This window comes from Zonotrichia albicollis, chromosome 7, assembly GCF_047830755.1.
Source record: "Zonotrichia albicollis isolate bZonAlb1 chromosome 7, bZonAlb1.hap1, whole genome shotgun sequence".
Lineage (NCBI taxonomy): Eukaryota > Metazoa > Chordata > Aves > Passeriformes > Passerellidae > Zonotrichia > Zonotrichia albicollis.
This window is the reverse complement of record NC_133825.1, coordinates 29,676,356-29,691,466: the sequence shown is the minus strand read 5'-3', so window position 1 is coordinate 29,691,466 and position 15,111 is coordinate 29,676,356. Positions and strand designations below refer to the sequence as shown.

Below are 15,111 nucleotides of genomic sequence, written 5' to 3'. Positions count from 1 at the left end.
ACCTGTGGGTAGTTACTGTGAAGGAGAATATTGTCAGTGCATCAAAGATCTCATAAGTAAAGTTGATGTTCTGGGGATGTTACAGTGCTGCTTCTTTCTCCTGAGCTTCTGGAAAAGAGATGATGTTAGGAGATACTCACAGAATCACTATAGTAACAGCAGCTTTTGCTTATAGCTGCTGTTTTCTCTTCTGGTGGTTTATGATACAGAGGTGTTTTTCACCTTGTTTTTAGTGTGGCAAGGGGCATGATATGTAACCAAGTTATTAGTTCTCATCAGTCTTTTCCAGCGCTCTTTGACCAATGAACTTTACTTCAGTGAATAACTGTCAAACTTGTAATTGTTCTCATATGAATACTCAATCATTGAATTACAATGATACAATTAAAAGGAATATAAATCTGCAGATTGTGTGGGCTGTCACTGATACAGGATTTGGAGGGACCTTTTGAAAGCCTTTTTCATAGCAGTAAAAATTCCTGACTTCCTGAATCAACACTTCTGTCTGCCTGTATAGTCTTACTGTATCAGAGTGCCTTGGCCATTTGGGGTTTGAATTTGTTATGAGAGGGGCCTACAAGGGGGATTAAAAGTACATTCTCAAGAAAAATTAATTTTTACCTTTTTTATATCTGACTTTATTTAATATGTAGTTTGAGTTAATCAAGTATTAATTTATTGGCAGGTTGAAAATATAGATCTGAGACTGTTTTGAAATATAAAAGTAGTCTGAGTGCTTCTACATTTGTCCCAAACAAGAAATTAACTTATGGCTATTACAATGAGGTTCCTGATTCCAGAATAAGTTGTGTGATTTAGGTTTTGTTCTCAAGTTGTATCAAACAAAATTTCCAGAAGTAGTCTGTAATTTTAAAGAAGTAAGAAAGATTAGAGTGAGAAGTTAGTTTCATTGCTTGATTCATGTATTTTGGCTTTTAAGCCTTGCTATGTTTTGAGTAATAAAGTTATACAGGGGGGCTATGCGATATTAATACTTTCCCCTTCCTTTCCCCCCCTCTTTTTCCTACTGTCGTCATATTTTGTCACTGTCAAGTGTAGATTTATTCAAGTGTAGATTTATTTCTCATTCAAACTGTTGTTTTTGTTGGCAGGAGCTACAAGCAAGTCTGTGAAATTATGTAATGTCTGAAAAGTTATGTTCATGATTAATTAGCCTATCACAAAACTATTTTAGTGTGTGTGGAATAACTAGATCATATTTTTTATTTATTTGGCAGGGGTAGAAGGCACTCTGGTCAGATCAAGGAACTTCAGAGTGCTTTGTATTAACTATTCTATACATTACCTGTTTACATTTGGAACATGAAATGTATGTCTTTTTTATTGGTCACTTAATGTGAACCTCATTTTTTTTTTTTTTTCAAGGAAGCGAGTTAAGGCTGCAGGTATTCCTTTCTTCCCAAATTGTAAAATTTATAGGTGTTTGCTTAAAACTGAGCACCCTTTAAATGGCATACTCAAAGAAAATTTGCTGGAAGTTAAAAAATGGGGTAATGATACGTTAGTTCTGAACTGTGTGGACATGAATGGCGCAGCTCTCATGGCAGTGGAGTCGAGATCTCAAGCAAAGTTTGAAGTCTGGAGCGAACTTTCTCAATTATTTATGTTGCAGGGCTTTCTCTTTGCTTCCCCTCGGCAAAAAAAAAAGGTATCCTAGTGGAGTTAGGTTATAATCTGAAAATTTAAAGGTATAGATATTGAACCTTTCGGATGTTGATTTATTTGTTAAGAATTCTTGCTAGTAATGGACACATCTAGGTTTTATTGTAAGCATCAAAATGGAGAGAAAGGGCATCTCCTGTGGTTTGGGCTACAGAGAGGTGTTACTAACCTCTTACTGAAGTGATCATATTTTAGACAAGTAGTTTTCAAAACTTTTTCTGTCCTCTTTGATGCTTCTGATTTGCATCACTCAAGTGCAATTTCACCAATCCTTGCTTTTTGGAAATTTGAAGTAGATACTGTGCCCATCCTAAATGTAATTACTCATTTAAACCAGCTTTGCAGTTAAAAAATACCACATACCATTTTTGTTTTCACTAAGTTGACAACATTCTTTCTTATGGTTTCTTACTGTCATGCTTCGTTGTAAATACTGGAAAGTTAAGGCATGAACAGACAAGAGCTGTAAATAATAATTTCATATAGACTATTAAGAAACAGTGGTATAGTCAATCTACTGGTTGTGTTTCAGGATCCACTATCTACTTGATGCTTCAGAGTGGTTAAGGGAGGTGCTTTGCTCATGGGAGCCTGAAATGTGTACTCTGTAGGGATAGGAATTGCAGGCTTCATTGCAATGATCACATTTTTGTTGTACTTATCTGTTGGTGCTAAAGCAGCCGAATAGTGCGTGCACAAACTGAAAAAGTGAAATGTAAAACTGAGTTGTTTACTTGTCTCTTGGTCTTACAGGCTAATCCTGTCCTAAAGACTTTTCAGTGAGTTATACAGGGTGGCTCTTGTCATGCTGCTTGTCCATTTCCATTGAGATACTGTATTTTCACACTACTGTGTGAAGGAAGAGGCAAGGGAAGCATCTTTGCACAGAAAATTTTGTCATGAAGTGGATTCCTGCAATGTATTTTAATGAGTATATCAGTATGTCTTGTCCCAATCATACTCTGCACTCATTTGGAACTAGATGAAAAGTGTTTTTGAAGTTCCACTGCACAAGAAAATTTGCAGTAAAAGGAGTTTGAGTGTTACTAGTGAGAGTTTTACTTTAATGGCCAGGGCACTTAACTGTGGATGATGCTGTAGGTACAGGTTATTTCATTGGGTAGTTCTTTTACTGGATGGAAGCAAACAGGAAATGCTTCCTGTCAGAAAGGAGGTTGATTCTAGAAGATTTCAATTTCAAACTTGGGTATGGTCCAAGAGTGCTCTTAGATGGATTTGCTAAGTCATTATTTCTAATTCATTCTTTCCTTTGGTTTTGCCTTTTTGTTGAAGTTGCTTATCACGTTCTGTAGGCCATTGCTGGTTTTGAAGCAGAGTATAGCTACCTTTGAAGCACTGTTAAAAAATGCCTCATGAAATTACAGTCAACAAGCTGCTGACTTACTGAACTTTGTTATGACCTTGCTCCTGTCCTTTTGCACAAATGCTGATGCTAGAATTTGCATGTTTTCCTTGAGTAACATGGCAATTTAATATTATTGCTAGAACAGAGAGTGGCCTCATGGGCTTCATAGACTTTAATACTTGGAAATAGTGGAGAAGATAAATTGGAACCAGTGCTTGAGACCCTCACTGGACTTGTTTCTAAAAGCCACACAATACAAGTTGCTGCAATGATTTTTTTTTTGTCATTTCCCCTCCTCCCCTCTAGTCCCCCAGCTTAAATATAATACTTAAGGCAAATTTTAAGCCTCTTTCCTTCAAGAGACTTTCATTTAATTTTATATAATAGGCCTACTTAAAAGCCTTTCTAAGAAAAACTGGTCTTCTGTGAAATGTTTACTGGCTTTGTTCTGAGCTGTTCAAGCTCTGGTTTACATCACGTGGCTAGTTAGTGCTTTATTATATTCTAAGGGAGATTATTTTACTCTATTTATAAAATGACCTACAGTGATCTGAGTTTTTAATTAAGAAATTAAAATTTCACTTTTTGATTTGGGGGGTTGTGATTTCTTGATAGTCTGTCATTATTGAACATGATCTATACATAGGCAGAAGCAGAGACTGACAAAGCAATCCGTGTCATTTATTGAAAGTGCCAGCCTCTTAGGTAACTCCTTGGGGTACAGGGCTACCCTGCCTGTTCACCTTTATTATCCTCTGCCATGGATTTCAGCACATGATCAAGCAAAAAACTGCTGCTCTCCCCAGTGTTGTGTGAAATGCACCGTGTATGTACTTTACAGAGCTGGCAGATTTTCAATGGCTTTGTGTCTTGGGCAATGGCTTGTAAAGGTAAATTCCTGCAAGTGATTTCAGTGTCTTGGCTGTTGAATAAACTGCTTTGCTTCTCTCAAGAATAAAGTTCACTTCCTGTCAGGGGAAAAAAAAAATGAAGCTGTTAGCATTTAATCAGCTGTTTGTCCACATCCTCTTGCTTTGGAAAGGAGACCAGGAATTACTTCATTTTTAAAAGAATAAATAGATAAAGAAGTAGGTTTTCATAACTTGTATTACTTCTCTACCAGGTGAGCTGCAGAGTATCTTAGTGCCTGTGTTTTTTACTTGATAGAAACCAGTGACTAAAAACCAAGTGGTCAGTGGCCAAGCTGCTGCTGCTTGTTCCCTGTAAGAATATGAACTTAGCTGTGCCATTTTTTCCCTACTGGGGCCTTGGTAAGAGAAGTGGCTGTGTTATTTGGAGTGATGTAATTTATACTGCATTTGTTCTTGAAATAGTTGAGCAGAAAGGATGTTAAGTTATAAGCATGAGTTAAAACTAAATGCTTTTTTGTTAAAAAACCCAAAATGTGTATGTACAACAAAACTAAAATGCATGTGCTCTCTATTTAAAGCTTCTACTTCCTAGTCATATCAGTGGAAGAAATCTAAAAAATAGTTCTCTTGTAAGCCCATATCAGGTTCTGGAGTTTGTGGCTGTAATAATTGTGCTTTGGTCCTAATATTTTTTTCTTATATGAAGCAACTAGGCAGGATATGTCTTGACTTTGTGCAGAAATTCACCTACTTCATCTTGGAGTAGAACAGGGCTCTGCTTGTTTTATTTAGAATTGCATTTCAAACTCTAGCCCAGTTTCAAAAAGCTCTGCTTCTGTATTTAGTATACTGCTATTCAAATCTAGATTGTGCTGACAGTAAATTTGCCCCAAAGAGTAAACTAGATAAAATATGCATATGATCAATTTAATATGCAATTAAACATTTTCCCTGAGCAATTAGCATCAAGACAACTAATAATTATCCTGTGCCACGCTGCAAACATTATACGCATTTATGTAAGATGACTTTGGTAATAAGTTATGGATAAAAATATGCATATATACAAACATCTGAGTAAACATAATATCATAGCAATGAAGCATGTGCTTTTCATACTGGAGTTGATTTAATCTGTGTAAAAACAATATGTTTCCCCAAAGAATATAAAAGTTGACATGGCTATGGGGTCATGGTCTGTGAATTGCACCACAGCTTACCTGGTGGTTATGTGCATCACCTGCTACATTCTAGTTGCAGTGCAGTAAATGATAAAATTTGGAGATGGAAAATGCAACTCCATTTGAACAACTATATATACATGTAACAAAAACCAGGGGATACCATGTTTGGAAGTCTCCTAAGCATATAAAGAAACGGAGATAAAGAAGACATTGTGGAAATTAGCATGTGATGAGCAGGATTGTTGAAAGCTAGATACATATAATGCACTTTACCTCTGAGTTAGACTTTACATAAAAATAACTCAGTTCCATTTTCTTGACACCTAAGACATAGGAACCCTCAAGAGCCCTGGAGGTTATCTAGGCAGGGCAGCTGATCCCAGCTGACCATAAGAGATGTTCCATACCCTAAAATGTTAAACTCAGTGTATAAAGTGGGAGTAAGAAGGCAGTGGGGTGCACCAGCACTGGGTAATGGTGTTTGTCTTGCCAAGGAGCCATTACATGTGAAGGGGCCCTGCTCTCCTGGCCATGCCTGAGCACCTGCCTGCCCATGGGCACTGGTGCATCAGTTCCTTGGTGTGCTTTGCTTGTGTGTGTGGCTTTTGCTTTGGCTATTAAACTGTCTTTATCTCAACCCATGAGTTTTCCACTTTTACTCTTCTGATTCTCTCCCTATCCCCATGTGGGGGTAATGAGTGAGCAGCTGTGTGGATCTCAGTTGCCAGCTGGGGTTAAACCGTGGCATATAGAAATTAATGCAAGACCACAGAAGGGATGCAGTTTAAATAATAAAGTATCAGAGATTGTTGACAGAAACAGTAGCAGGGCCTACACATATCCAGGGGTTGTTTTTAGATTGACTTCAGTAATTCTGTGTGTCTGTTGAATCTGGACTATAGTTGGAAAGCCTCCCTTCTCTAAGTGTAGAGGCTTTATATTAATTCTGTTGAAAATGAAAGCTGAGCCTTCAGAGGACAAGGATATTTAGCTGTATTTTTGAGCTGCTGCTTTGCACTTTACTGTAGATATTTTCTGTGCTTGCTTAGGGGGGTGGTTTTTCAATGGAAAGTGAAATTTTAATATTTTCAGTGGATGTAAATTACAAATGAAACATGAATGCAGGCTGACTTATGTGCAGCCGATTAAGTGTAAGCTCATCTAGTATTACTCTTACAGTTAGATGGCTTTGGGGTGTGTGAGTCCATAGGACAGGAAGGGTTTTAAATTTATTCTTTTTGCATAGTTCTGGGTATCTCTGATTGTTACCTTATATATCACGATGCTCTTAGGGAGATATCTTTGAGAGTACAGGGGGGAGGTGTGAGCAGAGAAAGCCACAAAGCCACTGTGTAGTAAGTAAATTTTATATAAAAACAAGGCACACAAACCTGCATTCTAGCAGTGATGATAATCTTTGGGGAGAAGAGGAGAAGTTTCAATGTGTAGCTTTTCCTCAATACACACCATTTATGCAGTTAGTTGATTTAAAAGTGTAATCAAGAAAGTTCACAGCCTGGTCAGTCATCTCTTTTTGGAACTGCCCTTGTACTGGCCTTTGCTTTGTGCTCTTTGAATGCATAAGTGCTACATTAAGGTTTGTAGCAGGTGTCATTTTTCCACACTTCTGCCTGTCAGGATGTGTTTACCATGATTTGAGGTAGTGTGTTTGCCATGCTTTGCAGGCCTGTAGGACTAATATGGGAACTACTGGATAGTTAGCAAGTTGTTTTAAAAATTTGGAAATTAGTTTAACTTATAGTTCCTGAAACATGATGACTTTCTTTTTCAAAGTGGAAAATAAACTGTTTTGTACACACACTGAATGGATGCAGGAAAGGGATTGCAGTTCCAAGTGTTCACAGAACCTTGTCTTGTGTGGGACCAAGAGCAGCTGCTTCAGTAGATGAGGCAGAAATCAGTACCTGTTGGTGATAAAGCTTTTCCTTTTCAATATTAATATTTCAAAAAACAGTATTTAGAGATGCTTCTGGCAGTATCTCATGTTCAGAGACTTATTTTTTTCAAACCATGGTAAAAAAAAAAAAATACTGCAGATAGCCCTCAAGGTACTTTGTAAAAATGTAGGTGTTCTGAGAAAGCCAGCTTGCTCCTTCTCTCCTTCCTAAGGCTGGAGATAGGCTGGGGCCAGGACAGTGGATCTGTATTGAAGGTCATGGCAGCTTCACTTTTCAGTAGAATTTGCCCCTCTGTGGTGGTAGCCCTGTAATTACTTAAATGCTGTTTCTGTTCATAGGATAACAGAGATCTAAGTTTGGGTATCATGCACAAGGATGTGTTTTCCAGCCGTAGTCAGATGATGTTGAGGTGGTTCTGAAAAGGCATGGAGAGGCAGTTGCTAATGGGAACACTTGAGGTTTTTGGTTTGCTAGTAAAATTTCTTGGGAGTGTGTGTGAAACTTTTAATTTCTTTTAATGTGTGCATAACACTTAATGAGATAGCACTTAAGACTGTAATTGTGTGTACACAGCTAATGCCTAACAGTTTTCAGACAATCTGTTTAAAACCTCAGAGTGCTATAGCAATGCAAATAGGAATCTGCTTGCTTGAGTGGGATTTATAGTTTTGGGTAACTTTGCATACTCAAAAATAAAGTAAAATAAAACTTTTCGGGACCTAATGTGACTCCTTTGGTGGGGGAGGATGTTAGAACATACTAAATGCTTTAAGAATTTCATGGTCACTATAAACATAATCAAATAAACATAAATTTCACAAACACAGAAACTACATAGGAAAAAAAAATGGTTTGGGCCTTAGTTCTGGGACAAATTCTGGCTTAAGGTAATAGAAGTTCAGCTGAATTTTTACCAAGGATTGGTTTTGTGCAGGGGCAAAGCTGTTAGTTTTTAGAGTAGCTAGCTGTGAGTCCTTAAAATAAACAAACTAATTTGCTGGTTGCATAAATGGCTTCCAAGTCTTTGCTTAAAAATGGACACTGCACTAGTTCAGGTAAATGCTAGCACTATATTATTTCTGAATTAGTGATATGAAAGGTGTCCTTGCCCATCGTAGGGCAGTTGGAATTAGACTTTTGCTCTTTCTAAATTAAACCATTCTATGGTTCTTTATTTTTTGTGGACCAGTCAGAATGCAGAATATGTAAAGACTGTGAGCAGTAAGGATAGTGGGTCCTTAATGTTCCACAATATGTAAACTATGTCAAATAGTTAAAATGCTTTGGGGTTTTCCGGGGGCTCTGGGGTGGTTTTTTACAGTTGGATCAATTACAGAACACTTATTGAAGGCACTAAACAAATATTTTTTTTTTTAGTCTTTATCTGCACCACAAACTTATATTAAACTTGGGTTTTTTTCTTGTGTTCTTTAGTGACTGAAATACGGAAGCTATAAACAAAATTTAATGTACACACATTCAAGAATTTTTAGTGACAATGGTTTCAAATATTAGAATAATCACAATCAATTATTCTTTGGAATAATTTTGAAATTATAGATGTTGTAAAATTGGATTTTGGTGGTGTTTTTTGGTGATACAATACTGTCATACAGTACATGGTTTTAACACTGTTTAGAGGATTGAAGGAGTGCAGTTGTTGTATGTATGATTTTTGAGGGATTGATTGACTATGGCAGTTCAATGTGTGATGCTTAAATAAGTATGGTTCAATTTCTACTTGGAAAGTAAAATAAAAACCAACCTGTTTACAGGTGCTGAGTGAGTTGATAGTCTGTTATTCCTCCATGGTGTGTCTATCTTAATTTTTTTAAAATAGAATTTCCTGACTGCTCTTTGTGAAACTTCAATTTCTGAATGCGTGTTGGTGTGAGGGATGAATTTCTGTAAATTTGCTCTTACTGCAATTGGGAATACAGTTATTAGAACAAGGCAGTCTGTTGAATTTGAATGTTCAGTTTCTAGTAACCTAGCAAACTAAATTGTTTTGCAAGTTGTCATTTACCTTATTCACAGAATTAAAGGGATGAAAAGTTCTTCTCAGGTTATTAGTTCTGTTGAAGCAGTAGTGTGTTACTGGGTAAGAGTTATTCAGACCTCCCTTGTGAGACAGAGCAGACACCCTACTCCTAAAGCTTTTGTAACACAAATATTAATATTAAATATTAACACCAAAAGTATTACTGGCTCATCTGGTACAGGATACTGCAGTGTTGAATAACTGACTTGAATAGAACTCATTCTGTAAGAGATGAAATGGAATTAACCTTCCTGAAGACTAACCGTTGTTTTTCAAAAGATATGTCATGGCTGTATTTTAGAAGATAAACTACTGATTAGAAAAATAGATTAATTTCTCTTAGAGTTCACTTTGATTAAGGTAGGAGGTGCACTGCTGTTTGGATGACATTCTGCTGTTGTTAACAACAGCTGAAAAATTGCACTAGCTTCCCCCCCCCCCCCCCCCCCAAAAAAAAAAATTAACCCCAAACACCCATAGTTGATGCTAATTGAGGCAGTTGTGAGCCAGAACTAATACTAGCAGTATGAATTCAGGCTTGCTTTGACTGTGCAAGCTAAAGCAAATGGAAATGATGTCCTGTTTAGTGTGCTGACAGGGGGGAGTGTGTGTGTTTGTAACTTTGAGTAGTTGAGAGAACAGACCCTGTAATACAGTTATGAATGTAAATGGCTTCAAAGAATATACTGGAGCCTGTAAGCTTCTTGGAACTTGTATATGAGGTGATAGGATTTGCAAGCTCTTTGTGATTAGTTTTGGTATGGGAACATCAGTCTTTGTAGCCCTGAACTGCCAACAACCTTTGTCCTTTATTTTACCTTCAGAAAAAAAAGGGGGGGATGGGGTGGGGTCATGTTTGAAATAGGGAAGTAAATGAATGTTGGCTAATGGCCATGTCTTTTCCTAGAGCAAAAAAAATATCTTGGAAAGATAGATGAGATTGTGGACCTGGATTTGAATGATATGTGAAGCTTTCTAAATTATTTATCAGCACAAGCCTTTTTGGAATGGCTAAAGCACTGTTACATTGAAGGGAGAGAGAATGGAATGGTTGCCAAGAGGAGATTTTTACTGGATTCTGCTAGAAGAATAATCTGTCTTTTAAAATTATCTGTGTTAAGCTTTAAGTAGCAGTTAAGAAATGTCCACACAATGCTGTGAGATCTGTTTGAATAGCTCTGGACCCTTTTTCTGCTGCTTATTATTAGCATAGTTTATGTATTTTGGGTTTTTTTGTTAGTATCATTTTGCTCCAGTGACATATCTGATGAAAACAAAACTATGGGAATGATCTGTTGAATTATATCTGACTGGCAAGAATAGTAACTAGTTAATTCTTTCTTATTTTATTTATATCTACATTGTTTTTATCCAGTGAAAAGTCCTGCAAGTAGTTGGTACAACCCTTTTCACCTCAGGAACTACAGATCTCATTCAATGTCATCCTTTTAAAACTGACAACACCAATAATGCTTCTTTTTTGAAGCATGAACATTTTTGAAAGCTGTTGTATATCTTAAACAGTTGTTTTTATCCAAGTAGCAATTTCATATTTCAGCTGACCTTATAATCCATAATGGAGAGCTCAGTAATACAAAAGACTGCAGATGACGTTTGTTCCTATTGGTTGTAAGGAGGGTAAAGCAGTTCCCACTTGTAGATGATGGAAGGGAGCACACATCTCCTTACTTTTGAAAAGTTCAGCTCTGTTTATCTTTCATGTGTATTCTTTGGGGTATACAAGTTTGTCAGTATTTCAGTAATTGGATTGTGAAGAGTTGAACAGTGAGCAGACCTGCTGAGGACTAAGTTTTCAGAAAAGTACGGTGTCTTGGGGTATGTTTATATCGAAGTATGTTTATGTGGGCTGCTCTTCTATGGCTAGGACAAACTTACTTTCCTGGTGTCAGCATTCTTCATGCTGCTTGACTTAAAATGATCATAAAGCCTAATAACTTAAAAGTAGTTTCAATATTTCTGTGTTAAATTGTTTGAGATATAAGGGCATATCACCATGGAACTGATTCTTTCACAAGAATACCCTTAAAAACAAGCATTCCCCACTTCCCAGATCTGTAATGAAATACAGATTTATAGGTCAAGTGAAGATAGCCTGCCAGCTTTCAAATATTGTAGCATAAAGAGGAAATGGAAAATGAAGGTAAAGGCAATAAATGATTGCTTTGATATGTTAAACTAACAGCATTGCATACCTGAATCTGGAAGCTGTGAATTCACTAAAGAAACCGTTTTAATCTGAGTTATTGTGATACTCTCTGCTAGAAGGTACTCTGTTATTTTACTATCCCATTTGGGAGAAATAGTTGCATGTAATTTTATTTGTTACAGACCTGTTTACAAATACTTCCATGCAGTTGTTAATACATTCATATTTTGGATATTGCAGGTTAGTGTTTTCTTTAAAGCTCTAAAATGTAATGCAGAAACAATATAATAAATATTCTGATTGTTATGTAATTGATAAGGAAGATGAGAAGAAGATTTGTATCCATTCTGAAGTAACTCTCCGAAGAGTTGTGTATTGCTTCTAGACATTGAAAGATTTTTAGTTTTTTTTATGAATGACTGTCAAAGCTGATGGGACTCATCAGACTGGCATGGATAACCCTTGATCTGTGAAATCCAGTGCTTTTACCCTAAAATGGTAATTTCAGAGGAGGGTATGAGCTGTATTGAGTTTCGAAGTAATAAAGTATGTCTTGAATTTGAGTTTTTGTCTTGTGTAAAGGAACTATATTTGTCTGTAATAAAGACTAGCTTACATCTTTGAGCACTGTTGCATTTGAAGAACAAGCAGTTGTGTTTGGAGTTGCAATTGTGTGCAAGAATAGTGTCCCATGTTCTAATTTTTCCTTGTTTTTGTTAACATTACTCTTGTATTGGAGACATTTACGTGGGTGAATATACAGGGTGGCTTATTGTGGGCCAACTTGAAGTTTATGAAGTATGTTAAGATGAAAACTTTGTAACCAAGTTAGGAAAGTGGACATTTGCCTTGCTAATTAGTATGTACTACAGTAAAATACCAAGTAAAAGCCTTGGAGGCAGGTGGGTTTTGGTTTGGAGTTTTTCTCTTAGCTAACTGTCTGTTTATTTTTAAATCTAGCCACGAGCTGATCCCATCCCAATATGTAGCTTTTGCTTGGGAACGAAAGAATCAAATCGTGAAAAAAAGCCAGAAGAGCTCTTGTCTTGTGCAGATTGTGGCAGCAGTGGTAAGTTGGCTGAATTTACAAATACTGTGAACCATATCCTCTCTTAGAACAAACATAGATCAAGAACTGAAACCAGGGGGACAGAGGAATTTGTTGTTGTTTTTCTTGGTTTGTTTGTTTTGTTTTTGTTTGGTTTATTTAAACTAGAATTTTGTCATCTTTAGGATAGTTACAAGTGAGAGGTATGAATTAATCTTTATGTCAAAGTATAGGTCTGCTGAGTAAATTAAGAGGAGGAAACTACACTTTTACAATACAAGAATTCAGTTATTGTTTGGGATCCATGTGGGATTTGAAAACTCAAATGATGGTCAAGAATTTTGCTTGCACAGATTTACAGCATTTCAGAAGCTGAGGAATAATCATGGTAATAAAGACTATGTAGCAATCTTTGCTACTGCACATCTTGTGTATTCAGTTCATTTTTTTATTAAATGATTGTGTTACTCAAGAGGGAATTTGAATAATATTTTAAGTGACATGCCAATGAGGTGGGCAGCTGGTTGGTTGCTTGTCAGGCACAAGATCATGTCACTGCTGATGGCATGTACCTCACTCCTGTGTGCTGCAGCAGCTCTTGCCGGCTGTGGCTGCTCCTAATGCCGGTGCTTCTCTTCTCTGTGGTGATCAGTGCTGGGGCCTGAGGCAACAGCCTGAACTTGGGCTGGGGAAGGTTTGGAGAAACTTCTCCCAGAAGGTGGTTGTGCGCTAGAACAGGCTCTCCAGGGCACCAAGACTGACAAAACTCTCAAGGCACATGTTGTGACTCTTGGGGATGCCCTGTGAAGGGCCAGGAGTTGGACTTGATGATCCTTGCAGGTCCCTTCCAGCTCTGGACATGCTGTGATTCTGTGCATCTGGAGTCCATGAGTATCATCATTTTGTTGGTATGCTGACGGTAGCTATGGCAGTTCTCAGGTCCAGCTACATCAGTACTTGAGTAAAAATAGAGATAATATGGATAAAAAACATATTTTCAGTTAATCAAGATATGTTATTGGTTATTTGCTTCTCAATTGTTGCCCTGATAGTTGCTTTGTATTTTAGCCAGTGTATTTTTTAGTGAATTTTACCCAGTTATTATACTCTGAAATAAGAAAATTACTTTTTAAACCCAGTATGCAACAGTAAACCTCATAAATTTAAATTGTCTTCCTTTAGTGGTTTATAGGTTACAGGTCACCTCTGTTTTCAAATCTGTTTTGTGATATTTGTAAAATTAATACTTGGTTAGACTTTGGTGCAGAGAGTTTAAATTTATCAGGTGAGCTTAGATATCAGCCACTCTTCTATTGTGTAATAATTCCCTGGTGGGTCTTAAGACACTTTAGAACTGGAAGTCTTGACTTTCATGGATCAGCCTCTATTTGAATTAACACCGATACATTCTCTCTGCCTCATTAAGACTAAATTATCTTTAATTAGTTCCTCAGATGTATTAGGTAGAAGGAATGAAATAGTGGGGCTGCCAATCAGTTTGCTGGATGGTTAAACTTTAGCTACTGATGCCTAACTAAAATAAAAACCAATTTCAGTGCAATTTATAAATAACAAAACTTCACTCAAGTGGAGTTTTATTGTAATTGGATTTGTAATTTTGCACATTGCAGTGTATCTCAAAGCTAGTCTTGCTGTCTAACAAATAGAAAAGAAATTGCATGTTGTGCACAGCAAGCAAATTGTTCAGTTGATCAGAGATTAAATTGCAGTGCCCACTACTGGCATGCCTGTTTTCCCTTTTTGTTTTTGTGTCAAGTCACTTTTGTCTTTTCAGGTAGTGCCTCTGCATTCTGAAAGCAGAAACTAGCTGGATAACCAGGTGTGCACATTTCTGTGGTATTTTGGAGGAAAAATATTTGGGTATTAGAAATGAAGTGCACTGCTGTGTCAGTTGGCACAGAGGATTTTCTCAAAAAGTAAGATGAGGGATGCCAGATGTGAGAAAACAAATCCCATTACAGAAGCAGACATAGTTCTTCTTGGTTTTGGTTGGGTTTTGTAGTTTGTTTGGGGTTTTTTCTCTCCTTTTTCCTTATCTCTTGATTTTGAAAAATCAGTACACTTGGGAACTGGAATCAAACTCTGCTTCTATTTTTTCCAAACAAGATGTGCAGAAGCAATTGAACATTAATGCTGCTGACAGATTTTTATGAGGGTTTGAAGTTGTAGAATGACGAGGGGAAAAATGGAGTGACTGGAAAATGATAATAAATGTTTTTTAAAGGGGGCAAAAATAGCAAAAAGTAGAATACCTATGGGTATTTTCCTTTCAAATTGAATGTTCTCCTGAGGAGGCAAGAGGGTTACTTATCAAAGATGGATAGAGCAGGCTGGACAGCAGAGCAACAGAGACACTGGACTCAGGTCAGAGGGAATAGGGACAGAAAATATTTGGAAAGAAGTGGGCAGAGATCACTTTCTAAATGAGATTTAGGGTATGCTTTAGTAATAGTGGAATATAGCAACTGTCTTAATTATTGCTGTCTGTATAAGGATATCAGGTTAGTTGGGTAAAATGAACTGCTAACAAAGCTGCAGGTAGTAAAAACTGGTACATCCCCAAGACAGGTGCACTGACCATCTCTGCGCATAGCTAAAGTCTCCCTAAATAATGATAACACTATGTACCTTAAAGATTATCAGACACAAAGTTGAGGGGATGTTTTTGTGCATTATCTACACAGTAGTTCCCAGCATTTTTGTTTAAGTTAAAAATAACCGGAGATATTAGCATAACTTATTTCACACTGTCTTTAATTGTAGTCACTGACCTAATGCTTGTTCTTTTAAAAGACTAGCTTTTTCATCAA

The 15,111-nt window shown here is 36.9% G+C and overlaps 1 protein-coding gene across 7 annotated transcripts in view; it reads left to right on the top strand.

Moving 5' to 3' along the window:
- The window catches only part of KAT6B (lysine acetyltransferase 6B), a 101,730-nt gene that overhangs the window by 36,325 nt on the left and 50,294 nt on the right, over positions 1-15,111 (top strand). For all 7 annotated transcript variants that reach the window (XM_014275699.3, XM_014275700.3, XM_074544203.1 and 4 more), the window contains one exon: positions 12,193-12,301. In XM_014275699.3, the coding sequence (XP_014131174.2) occupies positions 12,193-12,301 (109 nt within the window). The remainder of the gene's footprint in view (positions 1-12,192; positions 12,302-15,111) is intronic.